At 50.6% G+C, this 13,053-nt stretch overlaps 1 protein-coding gene across 3 annotated transcripts in view; it reads left to right on the top strand.

Annotated features, from left to right (window-relative positions):
* The first annotated feature begins 7,790 nt into the window (after positions 1-7,790).
* DVL3 (dishevelled segment polarity protein 3) overlaps positions 7,791-13,053 on the top strand; it is a 44,316-nt gene continuing 39,053 nt past the window's right edge. Inside the window, exon 1 of one of the 3 annotated variants that reach the window (XM_039487560.1) lies at positions 7,791-8,231. In XM_039487560.1, coding sequence (XP_039343494.1) covers positions 8,065-8,231 — 167 coding nt within the window. In that variant the 5' untranslated portion in view covers positions 7,791-8,064. The remainder of the gene's footprint in view (positions 8,232-13,053) is intronic. The other 2 variants (XM_039487561.1, XM_039487562.1) reach the window with 2 other exon arrangements.

Below are 13,053 nucleotides of genomic sequence, written 5' to 3' on the forward strand. Positions count from 1 at the left end.
CCTCTCGCCTCTGTTTGACTTTGAATAAATGTCTCTGATCATGGCACAAGCCTGAGCAGGGCTCACACATAGTCTAATGAAGAGACTTATGTAATAGCTCACATAGCTAACTTTATTTCTCAACAGGATCCAAGTATGTATATAATATGCAGATAGGAAATCAGCCCACTATGGAATTGGGATTACTCTTCAACCATGTCCAGCAATACCACCATCTAAGATAAGAGCTGGAGAACAGTTTACCTGAGTGAAACTCTTGCACTTGAGATTTCTACTATCCGTCAGAGGCTCCCTTTTGTTCAGAATTAACTTACAAAGATGCATCTTAAACCTCAATGAAACAATATGGAGAGTTACAAAGTGTATATAGCGCTGTCCCCTCCTGATATTGTGTGATTTTTAAGGGCAGAGGGTGGCAACAAAGCCCTTTTTCAAAAGTGTTTGCAAGCCAGCAGCAAGATCCAGGCAGCTTAAAATCTCCCTGGATGTCTTGAGTGTTTTTTTAATTGTATAAAGATGGTTAAAAAAATGGGTTTCTCTTGTAATTGCATAACTAACTTGTTTTGAGGAGAGAATCTGGATTCTTTGTGCCAAGGAACAAACAATTCTGCTTTCTGTGTTCTGCATTCCACAGCCTGAATTCTCTGCACTAAAGTGGCCAATTTCTTATTGTTGTGAGCCTCTCTCTCACCCAGGGGTTATAGGCACATACAATAGAGATTTAGGTAGAATGTTCCTATGTTGCCAGATTTTGTCCTAATCCTTCAGGGCTCTTCTGAGTGGATTTTTTTTTGGTACTCTTGTCTCCAGGTCTGTGCTTTACAAAAAGGAGGCTTCTCAAAACAACATCCTTGATCCCCTCCTCCAAGGAACAGCCATAGTGCAATCAATACAGACACACTTACTTCTAAAGGGCAAATTATATATTTTATGAAAGAGAGTTAATTACAATGCTGGGGAGCAGACCAGGCTTAATGCTTTCTCTGGTCTATCATCAGAAGTTAGTCAGGTGGAATGCAAAAACATTTCTTAGAGGTCTTGACTGTGCTGTAAAATTAGCTACCCATTTTTAGGAGTGATGGAAGTGGTGGGTTCATTTGTTTTTTAAAGCCAGGAGGGGCCATTATGATCATCTAACCTGACATCCTGCATAAAACAGGTCAGAGAATTTCACCCACTGGTTCCTGAAGCAAACCTTTAACTTCTGGGTGAACAAGGGTATATCTTTAGAGATACATCCAGTCTTGATTTAAAGACTTCAAGACCAACCATTTTTACCACTATATCATCAGAGACTGGCCTGAACAGGTTTTCATGACGTGCTAAAAATACCTGTAGCGACTATAGAGGTGTTTACACCATGGGAAACAGTGGTGCTCACTAGCTGCTACAAAATAGCTTAGACCAGGTCTACAGTATAAATTTACATCAGTTTAACTACATCACTCAGAGGGGGTGAAAAATCCACACCCCCTGAGCGACACAATTATACTGACCTAAGGCCCGATGTAGACCATGCTATATCAATGTCAGGGCTTCTCCCATTGACAGCTACTGCCTCTTGTGGAGGTGGATTAACTATGCCAACAGGAGAAGCTCTCCCATCAGTGTAGTAGCATCATCTTCCGGACTACTAACTCTCATCTGTAACCTATCATTTAAATCAGCTTCTGTACCAAATGACTGGAGGATAGCTAATGTGATGCCAATTTTTTAAACTATAACAGGGTTCAAAAAAGAACTAGATACATTCATGGAGGATAGGTCCATCAATGGCTGTTACCCAGGATGGGCTGGGTGTCCCTAGCCTCTTTGCCAGAAGCTGGGAATGAGCGATGGGATGGATCACTGATTGCCTGTTCTGTTCATTCCCTCTGGGGCACCTGGCATTGGCCACTGTCAGAAGACCGGATACTGGGCTAGATGGACCTTTGGTCTGACCCAGTTTGGCTGTTCTTATGATGCACTACAGTGGTGCAGCTGTGCCAGTTCAGCATTTTAAGTGTACACCTATGCATAGATGCTGGAACTAGAGGTGCTGCCACAGCTGGCTTGAAGGGGTTGCTATCATATGCAGGGTTTACAGTTTGGTTCAATGCCTCTCAGCACCCCTACTATCAAATTGTTCTAGCACTCCTGGACCCATAGTTCATGTAGATTTAAGCCTACAGTCTTCAGCAATGATTCCTTTTGGAACTGGCTTGCTTAGCTTAGTCCCTTACTCCTAATTTCCTTGGCTCTGTGGTCTTTACTCTCATGCACTGAGTGAATCGTGCCTAACGACTTTTGCAAGCAATTACGTTGGTGTTTATCAACTGGGAGTATTTAATCACTTATCCCATTTTTAAAAAGCAGCTGCAGTAATGAGTCTGTTAATGATACAAGTTGTAGGATTTGAGCTATGGAGCTGGAACAGCATTACAAGTACAGAGTGCATACAGCCTAATTTCTCCATTCAACCTTACATGGCCTGTCAGCACCTACCTTATCCTCAAGGAGCCTACCACTAGAGAATACTGTGAAAAGCTGCTCTTTAAGCAACAGAAGCCCCCCACTAATGCAGTGGAAGCTCCATTGTGTTGTGCTGCAGCCTTACTAGCAGAAAAGAGTCTGCAAGGAGTTGGGAGTGCAGAAGAGTATGGGAGGATGACCCTCCCAGTGCCAGCCACCCCCATAGGGAAGTTGCACCATAGCGGGATAGTAACACATTGAGGGGGAGCTGTTATAGCAGACCTCCACGTGTCCAAGAGCATTACAGCACCAAAAGAGGTAGTTATGCTACATCCTTGAATATCTTTGAGGCATTAACACTGCATTAGGAGGACAGTTACAGTGGATCCCTCATGCCTTGATGGCACTCTCAGATGAGAAGGGGCACATTAACCTAGACCATTGCACAGCTGGACTGTGGGCAAGATCCCTGTGGAATCAGACCATTCCTCTGCCAGTCACTGTTCTGCATGAAGGGCCATTGTGTCTACGGAAAGAACTCCAGACCCAGGGCTGAAGTGGAAACCACCCATTCCCCTCTTCATGCCTCCTATAACTGTTGCTTATTTGCCAATTTTTCCTGCTCTGTGCTTAGGTCTCCAGCTAAAGATTAGATTGATAGACATCACTCCGGGTCATGAAAAATTGCATGTCCTGTGCAATGTAGTTAACCCCCTAGCCCCTCATTGTAGACATAGCTAGGTCAACGGAAGAATTCTTTCATCAGCCTAGCTACTGGCCCTCTGAGAGGTGCATGGACTGAAAACCCTCTTCCATCAATGTAGGAGACATCTATACTACAGCGGCACAGGTGCACTTCCATAGCTATGCTGCTATAGGTGTAGTACCCCTCAGTGTATTCTTTAAGGCTTTTTGTTTGTTTTTGGCGGGGGTGGGGGGGTGTTTAAACTTAATGTCAGGCTAATAGATTCCCAGCCAAGTGAGTGCAGCTCCCTGCCAGCAGCACTGCCTGAGTCACCCAGGCCCATCAGCAACAGCCACAAGACTTGTCAGCGTTGCCTGGAAATGGTAAAGTGGGGATTCCACCCTGGCTGTCTGGGAACCCAAGGAATCTGTTCCAAGGGGAACGGCTTATCCTCCTGACACAGGGGATTCATAGAATCATAGAATCTCAGGGTTGGAAGGGACCTCAGGAGGTCATCTAGTCCAACCCCCTGCTCAAAGCAGGACCAAACCCAACTAAATCATTCTGGCCCTGATGGTGGGTGATTTTTCAGAGTCTAGTCTGTGCTGAGCCCTTGGCAGTAGGATGCTTTCTCATGGCTTTACTGTTTTGCCTACAGCACCCACATGTGCAGATGCTTGACAGTGTAACAGAATCCCTATCCAGTAGAACTGGCTAAATCTCCCAGCAGCTCCCATACAACTTGGCTCTTCAGTGAGACCATCTCTCAAAGGGATTACATTAGTCATATAGATAAAAGGAGTTCCCAGGTCTCAAGTAGGAAGAAGCTTTCCTAACCAGCCATCAACTTGCACATGTTTGATGAGGAATCTACTGCTGGGACGGTTTTCCCTGCAGATCTCAGAGGCACTAATGGGGAAAAGAGGAGCAAGAAATCCAAGATCACAAGGAGTGTGGGAAAGAAAATAAGGGAGTGGAAGTGTCAGAGAGAGTCTGAGATGGGGAGTGTTAAAACTAGGGGGCACATGATTGTGCAGGATTGAGATTGTAAAAGGGGGGGGTGGAGAAAGGGGATAGGGGTCAAAGGGAGGATTGGGAGAGCCCAGGGTCCATGCACGCATGTGGGTCTTTGTTTGTAGGAGAGCCTGAAGTCGCAGTTAGGTGACCCTTGGCAGGGGCTGGGATTGGAGGGAAGCTGGGGTGGGGGAGGGAGTCCCTGTGTGGAGAGAGGGGTTGGGGCCTACAGGGGAGCCCTGAGAGCAGGTTAGATGAACTCTGTGTGTGTGTTCAGGCTGTCCTGGAGCCCTGTTGGGAGTGGGGGCAGCTGGTGGGTGTCAGGAAGCCGGGACTGGAGGGAAGTATGTGTGTTCAGGAGTGGGGACTGTCCTGGAGCCCTCTGGGGGGCAGCTGGGTGTAAGGGAGAGGGCTGTATGGAAGACAGGGCTGAGGGGGTGTGGGGGGGTGTCTTGGAGGAAGGCTGTCCAGGAGCCCTGGGGGTTATAGAAGGGGGCTGTAGGGGAGCTGGATGGAGCTCTGTGTGTATTTGGGGGTGCAGGGAGCTGGTGGATGTAGTAGGGGGCTGCTGGGAAGACTGGGTTGGGGGAGCTGTGTGTATTCAGGAGTGGGGACTGTCTCGGGGCGGGGTCAAGATGTCTGGAGAAGCTCACAAACATGGGTGCCAACCTCAAGGCAGGCTGTCAAGAAGCAGGACACAAACCCTAAATTGGTTGTCTGCTCTATAATTAGATTTCACCCACCAATTAACAAGTATGAACTCTGCAAGCACTAAAACAACCTTCCCATGGAGTCATACACAGTCCCCTTGGGCAGGCACTCTGGTCTATCTTGCCACCCAGGCAAGGCCGCCTTTGTGACAGATGGTCCCTTTTACCAAAACTCACAGTAATATTCAGTATCAGAGGGGTAGCCGTGTTAGTCTGGTTCTGTAGAAGCAGCAAAGAATCCTGTGGCACCTTATAGACTAACAGATGTTTTGCAGCATGAGCTTTCGTGGGTGAATACCCACTTCGTCGGATGCAAGTAATATTCAGGTTACTCCCAATCCCAAAGGATCAGTCACTTACCCTAAATCAGTTGCACCCCAGATCTCTCATCTCACCAAAGACAACACTGGTAGTCAATCCTGTAATAGTTAATAAATCTTTAGTTAGATTAAGAAAATAAATGGGTTATTTATGAGATTAAAGCAGGTGAATGTAACACACAGTTAAGTCTTAGGTTCCAAAAAGTGATAGTAACTGCTATATATGCAAGCTCTCTATGTTCTTTAGGGCTAACCCAAACTAAATAGCTTGGGGATCCCTTGCTTGTACTTACAGATAATACCCTTTCTGAATGCCAAGCAGCATAGGGATGACAATTTCTCTTTAACAGGGATTTTTATTCCCTTCCCTCAGTGTTCAAGCTGTGAAAGGATGAGGGCTTGGGCACCATACCCTCTTCATGGGTGTGAAGGAAGCAAACAACAAAGCCTTTTGTCCACCGATGTTCTACAATGGGTTGTCTGGCATCTATAGGCCTTCTTTTATTGGGGAGGAGGAGGTAAGGTAAATAGTATTTAACACTTCATGCTTCTCCCCTGACTGTGGGTTTGACAGTTTTAGCAAACACTTAAATACACCTCTACCTCAATAGAACGCTGTCCTCGGGAGCCAAAAAATCTTACCGCATTATAGGTGAAACCACGTTATATCGAACTTGCTTTGATCCACCGGAGTGCGCAGACCCACCCCGGAGCACTGTTTTACTGCATTATATCCGAATTCGTGTTAGATTGGGTCACATTATATCGAGGTAGAGGTGTATTACCTTATAACAGGGGGTGAAGATGTTTCTAGTAAGATGAAGTAAGCAGCCTACAAGCATTTAATAAAGTCTGAACATTAAACACATTCTTATCTCTCTTTTAACAATGATCACGCACAGACGAGCCAGACTGGTATCCCGCTATGCATTTGTCAATGTTCAGTGGGGCCCAGGGGCCTCAGCAGGAGTTGGCACCTGGTCTGCCAGCATCACAGAGGAGCTGGTGGGTATAGAAGGGTGCTGTAGGGAAGCCAGGGCTGGGGGGAAGCTGTGTGTATTCAGGGGTAGGGACTGTGCTGGACCCCTGAGGGGGAGCTAGGGGGTGTAGGGTGGTCTGTAGGGAAATTGGGGCTGTATGTTCAAGGGAGCTCTGTGTGTTGGGGGACGGCAAGGAAGCTGTGGGGGCTCTGTTCTGGGGAGCAGTAGAGACGCTGGGAGCTCTGTGTACTGCAGGGCTCTAGGGAAGCCAGGACTGGGAGGGGGGTCCTCTCCCTGCTGTGGGTCTCTAGGGAAGCTGGGATGGGGAGGGGGCTCTGTATGCTCAGGGGGCTGTAGGGAACCAGCCAGGTGGACTCTGTGCTCAGGAAGGTCTGTAGGGAAGTGGGGCTGTGGGCTGTGTGTTGGGGGACCGTAGGGAAATGGGACAAGGGGCCTCTGTATATTGGGGTCTGTAGGGAAATGGGCTGGGGAGGCTCTGTATATTGGGGGCTGTAAGGAAGCAGGGGCTCTGTATTGGGGGCTGTAGGGAAGCAGGGGCTCTGTGTGCTCAGGGCTGTGGTGAAGTGGGGGCTCAGTGCGCTCAGGGGCTGTAATGAAGTGGGAGGGAGGCTGCGCAGGGGGCTGTGGGAAGCAGGGGCTCTGTGTGCTTGGGGGCTGTGGGGAAGCAGGGGCTCTGTGTGCTCAGGGGCTGTGGGGAAGCAGGGGCTCTGTGCACTCGGGGGCTGTGGGGAAGCAGGGGCTCTGTGTGCTTGGGGGCTGTGGGGAAGCAGGGGGCTCTGTGCACTGGGGCTGTAGTGAAGCGGGGGTCTCTGTGCGCTATGGGGCTGTAGCGGCGGGGGCTGTGGGGAAGCGGGGGCTCTGTGCACTCGGGAGCTGTAGCGGCGGGGGCTCTGTGCGCTCAGGAGCTGTAGTGAAGCCGGGGGCTCAGCGCTCGGGGGCTGTAGCGAAGCGGGGGCTCTGTGCGCTCAGGGGCTCTAGGAAGCGGGGGCTGTAGGAAGCGGGGGCTCTGTGCGCTCGGGGGCTGCTGTAGCGGGAGGGGGCTCTGTAGGGAAGCGGGGGGCTCTGTGCGCTCGGGGGCTGTAGCGAAGCAGGGGGTGCTCTGTGCGCTCAGGGGCTGTAGCGAAGCAGGGGGCTCTGTGCGCTCGGGGCCTGTAGCGAAGCGGGGGCTCTGTGCGCTCGGGGCGGGCTGTAGCGAAGCAGGGGGGCTCTGTGCGCTCGGGGGGGCTGTAGCGAAGCGGGGGGGCTCTGTGCGCACAGGGGCTGTAGTGAAGCGGGGCGGGCTCTGTAGGGAAGCGGGGGGCTGTAGCGAAGCGGGGGGGCTGTGTGCACTCGGGGGGGCTGTAGCGAAGCGGGGGGGGCTCTGTAGGGAAGCGGGGGGTTCTGTGCGCTCAGGGGGCTGTAGCGAAGCGGGGGCTCTGTGCGCTCGGGGGCTGTAGCAAGCGGGGGCTCTGTGCGCTCGGGGGCTGTAGCAAAGCGGGGGCTCTGTGCGCTCGGGGCGGCTGTAGCGAAGCGGGGGCTCTGTGCGCTCGGGGGCTGTAGCGAAGCGGGGGCTCTGTACGCAGCCCCGGGTGCGTTGCTGAGGGGAGGCCGCCCGGGAAGGGGAGAGTGGGGCGAGGCCGGGCCGCGCTCTCGCTGCCCAGCGAAGCCCCTGGGACAGGGGGCCGCGGGGGCGGAGCCGGAGCCGCCGGAGTTTGCGCTGTAGCCGGGCGGCGCTGGGACCCGGAGAACAAGGGCGAGGGGGACCCACCCCGCGAGAGGCCGGGCCGGGCCGCTGCGTTTGAGGGGCTCCGCGCCGGGGCGGGTCGCCGTGCTGGGGGCCGGGCCTGGTGGCGCTCGGGGCCCGGGGGGCTGCAGGCCTGGTCGGGGCCCGGCCGGGGGGCGCCATGGCGGCCGCCGAGACGAAGATCATCTACCACCTGGACGAGCAGGAGACGCCCTACCTGGTGAAGCTGCCGATCCCGGCCGAGCGGGTCACCCTGGGCGACTTCAAGGGTCTCCTCAACCGGCCCAACTACAAGTTCTACTTCAAGTCTATGGACGATGACTTCGGGTGAGTGGGGGGGCACCCCCGGTACCCCCAATCCCGCCTTCGGGGTGTGCTGGGGACACCCCTGACTCCCCCTTCCCGCCTTCGGGGTGTGCTGGGGCACCCCGGTACCCCCAATCCCGCCTTCGGGGTGTGCTGGGGACACCCCGGTACCCCCAATCCCGCCTTCGGGGTGTGCTGGGGATACCCCTGACTCCCCCTTCCTGCCTTCGGGGTGTGCTGGGGCACCCCGGTACCCCCAGTCCCGCCTTCGGGGTGTGCTGGGGCACCCCGGTACCCCCAATCCCGCCTTCGGGGTGTGCTGGGGACACCCCTGACTCCCCCTTCCTGCCTTCGGGGTGTGCTGGGGACACCCCTGACTCCCCCATCCCACCTCTGGGGTTTGCTGGGGGGCACCCCTGGTACCCCTAATCCCACCTCTGGGGTGTGCTGGGGGGCACCCCTGGCTCCCCCAATGACAGGGATCCTTGGACCCTCAAATGTCTATATCTGGGTAAGAAGGTTGAGGGATTTGTACCTTCTTCCCCAAATCCTCTCTCATTTTGGGGACCCATAATTTAGTTTTTCTGGCACCCCCCCAACAAACTCTACATCTCTTTAAGGAATCACCAACCATGTAGGCACACGCTTAATTTTCCTATGGAGCCCCGATCCATTCCTCTCCCCAGGATATTCACATCCCTTCACCCTGTTCTGTCATCTCCCTGCATCCTACTCTTTTCCAGTCTCTGGTGAAGATCCCATTTCTGTCTGGGGAGCTCTGCTCCTCCTCTCTTGCAGAGCACCTGCTTGGGAAGGGGTTGCAGGGCCCCTCTTGCTTATTTTTTCCCCCTCACAGGGTTCACAGTTTACACTAGAACTTGTGAGGGGGCAACTTGGGCTTGCAAGAGGTCTATAGTTTCATACTTCTCCTAGCTCCTTTCTACAGCCAAAGACTGCCCCAGGCTGTGACCTTGTTAGATCTCATAAATTAGAGCCAAGCCCATAAATTGGGCCTGGTTACTGCTTGGATGAGAGTCTTTCAGATAATTACTTTCTCTGCTGGGTCTGTTTTGACCCAAATACCCCAGTCTGGTGTTAGGTCTGGAGATGACAGCTTTTAGATTAGACCTATTCATGGTCATGAAAGATTCCTGGCATTTCTCAAATGAGTTGGTATTACCTTTTGTCCAAATTCCAGTTGAGTTAAGTACATTTTCCTGCCCTACCTTCCCTCTGGAATTTCAGTTGTTTGCACTACATATTCTGTGCCTAAATTGTTGTATCCCATTGTTGGGTACTGACAAACTGCTGCTGCCTTCCCTTCAGAGGAGGCTGCATTTCAGTGGTGGGTGAAATGAATTCTCCATGCATATTGTTTGTAAATAAATGCTTTGGGATCCTTTGAAATGTTGCTCTCAAAATGAATTGGAAACCCTTGAGTGCAACACTGCCATATAGGGGGAGAAGTGTCTGCATTTGTCAACCAAGAGTAGTATAATAAATAGCAGTGTCTCAAGTTGTGGGCAGGGGGTCTGGTGGAAGCTACAGGAACCTGTGTTAGGCCTGGTCTTATTTCATAGCTTCACTAATGATCCAGAAGAGGAGGCATATGGCAGATTAGTGAAATTTGCAGATGAAGCAAAACAGGGAGGAGCTGCAGATACCAGTGAGGACAGGGAAATGATAGAGACCCAGTGAGACTAGAAATGGGCTGAAAATAATAAAACAAGGATCAGCTTGGACAAATGCAGCTCATTCAATGGGGGAGAGGAATAACCCTAAACCTGGATCCTCTTTGGGTGGAAGAAATCTGGGGTGTAGAAGTGGATGAGAGAGACTGAGGGGGTGGGCAGCAAATCAGACAGGAGTCTGCAGCGTGATATGGGGTAAAAAACTGGTCAGTGTGGTTTTGTTTTAGTGCCACGTACTTCTATGCTGCTGAATAAATCATCTAATTGAGGCTGCAGACGCAGAGGCCTCAAGTTCTGGAGCAGGGAGGGGAGAGTCTCTCTCTGTCTGACTCTGGGGAGAACCCATCTGGAATGTTGCTTTTAGTTCTGGGTACCTGCTCCTTCAGAGAAGTGCAAGGAGAGTGATCTGCGGGCTGGAGGGAGACAGTAAGACTGATCCAGCTGTGGAATTGTCTCCAAGGAAGGGGCAGGGGCCCTGTCACTTAAGATGTTTTGGTAATTTCTAACAGTATACAGGAGGGAATAATCTTCAACTGACCCATGGGGAGGTGGGCTGGCAGGAACCTACTGGGGTCTTGTATTTCCATCCTAGTAAGATAGATGGAGAGGAGAGATCGTTGTAGAAGGGCATGGACACTTACTGTGCCACGTGAGTGACTGAAAAGAATTGCTGTGTGATTGAGATAGAAAGGGGTGGTATTCATGTGCACTTACTACTCTTTGCCAGACAATCTGCCCCTTTTCCCCAGGTTGCCCCTTTCCCCAGCACCTGCAAGGAGGAACATGACTCCTGTGGAGTGAGTCTCCTGACAGTGGGAGAACTTCTAGAAACCACTTTGAGGCAGAGGGAATGTTGGTGCCTGAAGGTTCAGTGGCAGCTGGTAACACAGAAAGGGGAAGCCGCCAACTGGGATGGGCCTTGGGCCTTGACCCCGGCTCTAAAGAGGCAAAACTCCTAGGGAATGAGGGTGAGTTCTCTGCAAGCCGTCTGTCAGGGATGGATGCATTTCACCCTCCCCAGAGTCAGCCAGATATACCTGCTAATGCAGGCCTGACAGTTTCCCCTTCCCTCCTCTGCCCTAAGCTCAGGCCTGGTCAACCATCTTTTCCGCCTTTCTCCAGGCAGGACAGCTCTGGCATGGCGTTCCCTTGGGAGCTCCCTTCAGCTCTCCACATCTCAAAGCAGCAGTGCAGCCACCGCCTTAGGCCATGTCTTTGCTATGAGCACTAGGGCAACACAGCTACGGCACTGCAGATATGCCACGGTCATGTGGTAGGTAGACACTTACTAAGGCGCTGGAAGGCATTTTTAACGGTAGGTGGGTTGATAGAAGAATTCTTCCATTCATCTGGTCATGTCTACACTGGGGGTTAGGTCAGCACAGCTACTGTGCTCTGGGATGTGAACTTTTAGCTATGCCAGCCTAACATTTAACTGTAGACCAGGCCTTAGTGTGTGGGATTTTCCTTTATTTTATTTATCTTGTTAACATCTGTTTGCTCTGAGTATCAGGATTGCAGGGAGGCTGATTCAGTGTTTACATCTCCTTAGAAATGTGAACCAGGATTCTCCTTACTGAGTGTGGAGTTGCAGGGCCGATCAGCAGCTATTGCTAGCCAAAGTGCAGGGTACCCAGCCTTGGAATAAGTGAATCCCGGAATGGTATCTTCTGTGGGAAGGAAAGAAACCCCAAAATAATTAATCTTGCAAATTTGGAAGAGGGGAGGGTTAAACAGAGAGGTCGCAATATTTCCTGAGCTAGTCCTCATGAGGAAATGTGTTCATTACTCACCCACAGAGCAGGAGTCTGTTACTGGACTGAGATGTGACAGCAACAAATGGCAATAGAGTCCCCTTGGGTAAGTCAATTAATCTTTCCGTGCCTCAGTTCTTCATCTGGTCCTGCTAGTGAAGGCAGGGGGCTGGACTCAATGAACTTTCAGGGTCCCTTCCAGTTCTATGAGATAGGTATATCTCCATATATTTGTAAACCAGCAATTATCATACTTGCCTCCCACCCTTTGTTAGTCTTGTCTCTTGAGATTGAAAGATCCTCAGGGCAGGGGCTCTTACTTGTGTGTATCTGTGCAGTGCTTAACACAACGGGCCCTGATTTCAGTTGATAACCCTGATTTTTTTAATTATTATTTTCTTTATTATTACTGTATCCATGCAATGACATGACAAACACCATACCTCCTGAAGCCCCATTGTAGCTTACCTGGTTAGTTAGTAAGGTTCTGGATCTCCGTAATGTGTGAAAAGGCTCCCCCAAGTTGTCATAGTGAAATGGTGTCTTGCTTTGTGCATCACAAATGCAAGTCTATGCACACAGGTGCAACAGTTAAACTAAAGGTGTGATTTTTAAGCCAGTTTATTTAAACTGGTGCAACTCTGTGGCTACTCTCTTAAATCAATTTAAACCAGGTTTTTATTGGTTTAGATTTTACCTGTAACCAATATAACCAGTTTTAAACCAATAGAAGGATGTCCATGCAGTCCTTGCTCTGGTTTAATTTAAGCAGTCTTTTAAACTCATGCAATTTCTGTGTGTAGGCAAACTCGTAGCAACTGGCTCCAAGGTTTCCCTCTTCTCTCTTCTCCCTAAATCCTTGGCTGCCTGAAAGTTTTAATTTTCCCCCTTACTCTGTTTCTTTTTTTCTCACAACTCCTGTTGTGCTTAAGGAAGTGGTTGGTCTGAGCAATTGATTGTTTTGCTTGTCTCCATTGTGCCTTGCCAACTCTTCTATTCTATTCCATTGCAGTCTCTGGACCTAAAATAAAATAAAATAATAAAAATAAATAACTGGAGATATACCAATCTCCTAGAACGGGAAGGGACCTTGAAAGGTCATTAAGTCCAGTCGCCTGTCTTCACTAGCAGGACCAATTTTTTGCCCTGATCCCTAAGTGGCCCCCTCAAGGATTGAACTCACAACCCTTGGTTTAGCAGGCCAGTGCTCAAACCACTGAGCTATCCCTTCCCCCTGTGTGATCACCCCTTTTTTTGGCAGTGATAAGACAAACCAGCTCCCATGCCCTCTTGTGTTGCATCACTTAAGGGGACACAAGTGATTTGGGGTGGGATAATGGGGTGCTTCTACTGCTTCTCCCACTTGTGTTCAGGAGTTGATTCCAACTTTAACCTCTG

Source organism: Mauremys reevesii, linkage group 9, assembly GCF_016161935.1.
Source record: "Mauremys reevesii isolate NIE-2019 linkage group 9, ASM1616193v1, whole genome shotgun sequence".
Taxonomy (NCBI): domain Eukaryota; kingdom Metazoa; phylum Chordata; order Testudines; family Geoemydidae; genus Mauremys; species Mauremys reevesii.